The sequence below is a fragment of the Sycon ciliatum genome, chromosome 12 (assembly GCF_964019385.1).
Source record: "Sycon ciliatum chromosome 12, ocSycCili1.1, whole genome shotgun sequence".
Classification (NCBI taxonomy): Eukaryota; Metazoa; Porifera; class Calcarea; order Leucosolenida; family Sycettidae; genus Sycon; species Sycon ciliatum.
In genome coordinates, this window is record NC_088654.1 from 6,427,043 (window position 1) to 6,432,751 (window position 5,709).

At 39.0% G+C, this 5,709-nt stretch overlaps 1 protein-coding gene across 1 annotated transcript; it reads left to right on the forward strand.

Moving 5' to 3' along the window:
* Window positions 1–3,730: 3,730 nt before the first annotated feature.
* LOC135828584 (uncharacterized protein DDB_G0271670-like) lies at window positions 3,731–4,879 on the forward strand (the record flags this gene model as incomplete). The annotated part of the gene is made up of 1 exon (XM_065341017.1): window positions 3,731–4,879. A coding segment is annotated over one exon (1,149 nt), but the record flags the coding sequence as incomplete, so codon positions are not given.
* Window positions 4,880–5,709: the final 830 nt, after the last annotated feature.

Below are 5,709 nucleotides of genomic sequence, written 5' to 3' on the forward strand. Positions count from 1 at the left end.
GTAGCAGTAGCAGTAGCAGTAGCAGTAGCAGTAGCAGTAGCAGTAGCAGTAGCAGTAGCAGTAGCAGTAGCAGTAGCAGTAGCAGTAGCAGTAGCAGTAGCAGTAGCAGTAGCAGTAGCAGTAGCAGTAGCAGTAGCAGTAGCAGTAGCAGTAGCAGTAGCAGTAGCAGTAGCAGTAGCAGTAGCAGTAGCAGTAGCAGTAGTAGTAGTAGTAGTAGTAGTAGTAGTAGTAGTAGTAGTAGTAGTAGTAGTAGTAGTAGTAGTAGTAGTAGTAGTAGTAGTAGTAGTAGTAGTAGTAGTAGTAGTAGTAGTAGTAGTAGTAGTAGTAGTAGTAGTAGTAGTAGTAGTAGTAGTAGTAGTAGTAGTAGTAGTAGTAGTAGTAGTAGTAGTAGTAGTAGTAGTAGTAGTAGTAGTAGTAGTAGTAGTAGTAGTAGTAGTAGTAGTAGTAGTAGTAGTAGTAGTAGTAGTAGTAGTAGTAGTAGTAGTAGTAGTAGTAGTAGTAGTAGTAGTAGTAGTAGTAGTAGTAGTAGTAGTAGTAGTAGTAGTAGTAGTAGTAGTAGTAGTAGTAGTAGTAGTAGTAGTAGTAGTAGTAGTAGTAGTAGTAGTAGTAGTAGTAGTAGTAGTAGTAGTAGTAGTAGTAGTAGTAGTAGTAGTAGTAGTAGTAGTAGTAGTAGTAGTAGTAGTAGTAGTAGTAGTAGTAGTAGTAGTAGTAGTAGTAGTAGTAGTAGTAGTAGTAGTAGTAGTAGTAGTAGTAGTAGTAGTAGTAGTAGTAGTAGTAGTAGTAGTAGTAGTAGTAGTAGTAGTAGTAGTAGTAGTAGTAGTAGTAGTAGTAGTAGTAGTAGTAGTAGTAGTAGTAGTAGTAGTAGTAGTAGTAGTAGTAGTAGTAGTAGTAGTAGTAGTAGTAGTAGTAGTAGTAGTAGTAGTAGTAGTAGTAGTAGTAGTAGTAGTAGTAGTAGTAGTAGTAGTAGTAGTAGTAGTAGTAGTAGTAGTAGTAGTAGTAGTAGTAGTAGTAGTAGTAGTAGTAGTAGTAGTAGTAGTAGTAGTAGTAGTAGTAGTAGTAGTAGTAGTAGTAGTAGTAGTAGTAGTAGTAGTAGTAGTAGTAGTAGTAGTAGTAGTAGTAGTAGTAGTAGTAGTAGTAGTAGTAGTAGTAGTAGTAGTAGTAGTAGTAGTAGTAGTAGTAGTAGTAGTAGTAGTAGTAGTAGTAGTAGTAGTAGTAGTAGTAGTAGTAGTAGTAGTAGTAGTAGTAGTAGTAGTAGTAGTAGTAGTAGTAGTAGTAGTAGTAGTAGTAGTAGTAGTAGTAGTAGTAGTAGTAGTAGTAGTAGTAGTAGTAGTAGTAGTAGTAGTAGTAGTAGTAGTAGTAGTAGTAGTAGTAGTAGTAGTAGTAGTAGTAGTAGTAGTAGTAGTAGTAGTAGTAGTAGTAGTAGTAGTAGTAGTAGTAGTAGTAGTAGTAGTAGTAGTAGTAGTAGTAGTAGTAGTAGTAGTAGTAGTAGTAGTAGTAGTAGTAGTAGTAGTAGTAGTAGTAGTAGTAGTAGTAGTAGTAGTAGTAGTAGTAGTAGTAGTAGTAGTAGTAGTAGTAGTAGTAGTAGTAGTAGTAGTAGTAGTAGTAGTAGTAGTAGTAGTAGTAGTAGTAGTAGTAGTAGTAGTAGTAGTAGTAGTAGTAGTAGTAGTAGTAGTAGTAGTAGTAGTAGTAGTAGTAGTAGTAGTAGTAGTAGTAGTAGTAGTAGTAGTAGTAGTAGTAGTAGTAGTAGTAGTAGTAGTAGTAGTAGTAGTAGTAGTAGTAGTAGTAGTAGTAGTAGTAGTAGTAGTAGTAGTAGTAGTAGTAGTAGTAGTAGTAGTAGTAGTAGTAGTAGTAGTAGTAGTAGTAGTAGTCACATCCTTTATTGCTGAACCCACAAATAATTGTGATACAAATTGTAAACCAACCGAGGAAGAAGAGAAAGCCATTAAAAATAAAAAATAAAACAAAAAAAGGTTATTGTACCATGCCAAACGGCTATTATTAAGTCATGTACCAATTGTAATACATGACGTAGTATAGTAGTCAAGCACCTACAAAATACTTTGCAGGATAATATTTAAATTGCCTAGCATGCCTACAAATCCGCAGAGCATGCCAATGTTAAATAGGCCAACATATGAATGAATACCGAAGGCGGTTACATGGACAGAAGGCGACATTGGTCGAGAAAAGATGGGCCTATTCTCTTCCTCAAGTAAGACGCTCTGCAACCACGGAGGCACGTGATTGACCACCTCAGCAAAACAAATGCAATTTTGCAGCGTAGCTGTGCCATCACAACAGCGTACTGGAGGTCACTATGCTTGTTAACCACCAGCTGAACAATGTTCTTCAATGCACGAGAGCACTCCGTGCCACATACGCCGTTTGTCGAGAATACGAGCGGAGTGAATGACCCCCTCTCGACATCGACAACACGCTGAAGATAGGCCCGCTTCTTCTGATGTTCATTCCGGGAAATCTGTGCAAGGACTTCCTGTCGCGACAGCAAAGACGCCGAGGGGTGAGTAACCCTCACATCAAAGAATGCATCTTGCTGTGGCGACCAAAAGCCCCTTGCACGGATATCCAATCGAGCCTCTGCAGCACGATTAGCGGTAGCGCCGTGAAGTTGTTCACCATCCAACGGCAAAAGCGGTGGCTCTGTCTGAACATCCGGGATGGCAGAAGTCATCACCTCCACCAGCACATCACGAAGCTCATTGTGTCGCAGACTTGGGTAGCCTCCTGTAGGGCATGTCAATGCATGGTCGACAGACATGTCTCTACCACACACACAAGTTGGTGGGAGGCCATCAATACCCCAGCCATAGCGCAGGGCGAGACCATCCCGGAAACATGCTTTATTTAGCGCAAAGCCGTTCACAGCCAGAGGCTCAGCCGTTAGCCAACTGGACACGCCAGCATCAGCAGCAATCTCCAACAGCACTCGCTGACATGGGCTGAGCTCAGGACGCAAAGCAACCTGAGCCTCCTTAGCCGCAGTAGCCATTCTCCGACGTTCGGCATTTCGCAACGCTATTACCTCCGCCTGCAAATCAGCCGGAGCAATGTCAGCATCAGGGCGACGAAGCAAATCAATCACCGGCCGTGCCGAGGCCATACTGGAGGTCCACTGATGCACTGCATGAGGCCCAATGGCAGGAATTGAGAGTGTAGTAGTAGTAGTAGTAGTAGTAGTAGTAGTAGTAGTAGTAGTAGTAGTAGTAGTAGTAGTAGTAGTAGTAGTAGTAGTAGTAGTAGTAGTAGTAGTAGTAGTAGTAGTAGTAGTAGTAGTAGTAGTAGTAGTAGTAGTAGTAGTAGTAGTAGTAGTAGTAGTAGTAGTAGTAGTAGTAGTAGTAGTAGTAGTAGTAGTAGTAGTAGTAGTAGTAGTAGTAGTAGTAGTAGTAGTAGTAGTAGTAGTAGTAGTAGTAGTAGTAGTAGTAGTAGTAGTAGTAGTAGTAGTAGTAGTAGTAGTAGTAGTAGTAGTAGTAGTAGTAGTAGTAGTAGTAGTAGTAGTAGTAGTAGTAGTAGTAGTAGTAGTAGTAGTAGTAGTAGTAGTAGTAGTAGTAGTAGTAGTAGTAGTAGTAGTAGTAGTAGTAGTAGTAGTAGTAGTAGTAGTAGTAGTAGTAGTAGTAGTAGTAGTAGTAGTAGTAGTAGTAGTAGTAGTAGTAGTAGTAGTAGTAGTAGTAGTAGTAGTAGTAGTAGTAGTAGTAGTAGTAGTAGTAGTAGTAGTAGTAGTAGTAGTAGTAGTAGTAGTAGTAGTAGTAGTAGTAGTAGTAGTAGTAGTAGTAGTAGTAGTAGTAGTAGTAGTAGTAGTAGTAGTAGTAGTAGTAGTAGTAGTAGTAGTAGTAGTAGTAGTAGTAGTAGTAGTAGTAGTAGTAGTAGTAGTAGTAGTAGTAGTAGTAGTAGTAGTAGTAGTAGTAGTAGTAGTAGTAGTAGTAGTAGTAGTAGTAGTAGTAGTAGTAGTAGTAGTAGTAGTAGTAGTAGTAGTAGTAGTAGTAGTAGTAGTAGTAGTAGTAGTAGTAGTAGTAGTAGTAGTAGTAGTAGTAGTAGTAGTAGTAGTAGTAGTAGTAGTAGTAGTAGTAGTAGTAGTAGTAGTAGTAGTAGTAGTAGTAGTAGTAGTAGTAGTAGTAGTAGTAGTAGTAGTAGTAGTAGTAGTAGTAGTAGTAGTAGTAGTAGTAGTAGTAGTAGTAGTAGTAGTAGTAGTAGTAGTAGTAGTAGTAGTAGTAGTAGTAGTAGTAGTAGTAGTAGTAGTAGTAGTAGTAGTAGTAGTAGTAGTAGTAGTAGTAGTAGTAGTAGTAGTAGTAGTAGTAGTAGTAGTAGTAGTAGTAGTAGTAGTAGTAGTAGTAGTAGTAGTAGTAGTAGTAGTAGTAGTAGTAGTAGTAGTAGTAGTAGTAGTAGTAGTAGTAGTAGTAGTAGTAGTAGTAGTAGTAGTAGTAGTAGTAGTAGTAGTAGTAGTAGTAGTAGTAGTAGTAGTAGTAGTAGTAGTAGTAGTAGTAGTAGTAGTAGTAGTAGTAGTAGTAGTAGTAGTAGTAGTAGTAGTAGTAGTAGTAGTAGTAGTAGTAGTAGTAGTAGTAGTAGTAGTAGTAGTAGTAGTAGTAGTAGTAGTAGTAGTAGTAGTAGTAGTAGTAGTAGTAGTAGTAGTAGTAGTAGTAGTAGTAGTAGTAGTAGTAGTAGTAGTAGTAGTAGTAGTAGTAGTAGTAGTAGTAGTAGTAGTAGTAGTAGTAGTAGTAGTAGTAGTAGTAGTAGTAGTAGTAGTAGTAGTAGTAGTAGTAGTAGTAGTAGTAGTAGTAGTAGTAGTAGTAGTAGTAGTAGTAGTAGTAGTAGTAGTAGTAGTAGTAGTAGTAGTAGTAGTAGTAGTAGTAGTAGTAGTAGTAGTAGTAGTAGTAGTAGTAGTAGTAGTAGTAGTAGTAGTAGTAGTAGTAGTAGTAGTAGTAGTAGTAGTAGTAGTAGTAGTAGTAGTAGTAGTAGTAGTAGTAGTAGTAGTAGTAGTAGTAGTAGTAGTAGTAGTAGTCATCAGCCAGCTCCGAACGCATGAACGGATGAAGAAGCGCCAGTACGGAGAGCGGGTGACAGCAGTTGACAGAGGTACGTTTACACCGCTAGTTTTTTCTACCTCGGGCATGATTGGCAGAGAATGTTCAATGGCACTGAAGACACTGGCATGCCTGATTGCTGAGAAGAACGTCGACCTACACGTATCGGTTATCATGGGTCAGCTCCGTTGTAAGCTGTCAGTCTGCCTTATGCGATGGGCAGTCACCTGTTTGCGTGGTTCAAGATCGTCATACCGCCGCAACAGGATGAATTTCACGACGATGTGCAGGTTGCGGGCAGCCTGAGCGTGATAGTACCTGACAGACATTTGCCCAACATTGCCCCATGATAATGAATTCTTGAGTTTTTGGACATTGTATTGCATTGCTGCTCCATCTACATGGCTGTATTTGTGTTTCACATCTCCATTTCAAGTTTCCTAATAAAGATGGTGTCAAGTAGTAGTAGTAGTAGTAGTAGTAGTAGTAGTAGTAGTAGTAGTAGTAGTAGTAGTAGTAGTAGTAGTAGTAGTAGTAGTAGTAGTAGTAGTAGTAGTAGTAGTAGTAGTAGTAGTAGTAGTAGTAGTAGTAGTAGTAGTAGTAGTAGTAGTAGTAGTAGTAGTAGTAGTAGTAGTAGTAGTAGTAGTAGTAGTAGTAGTAGTAGTAGTAGTAG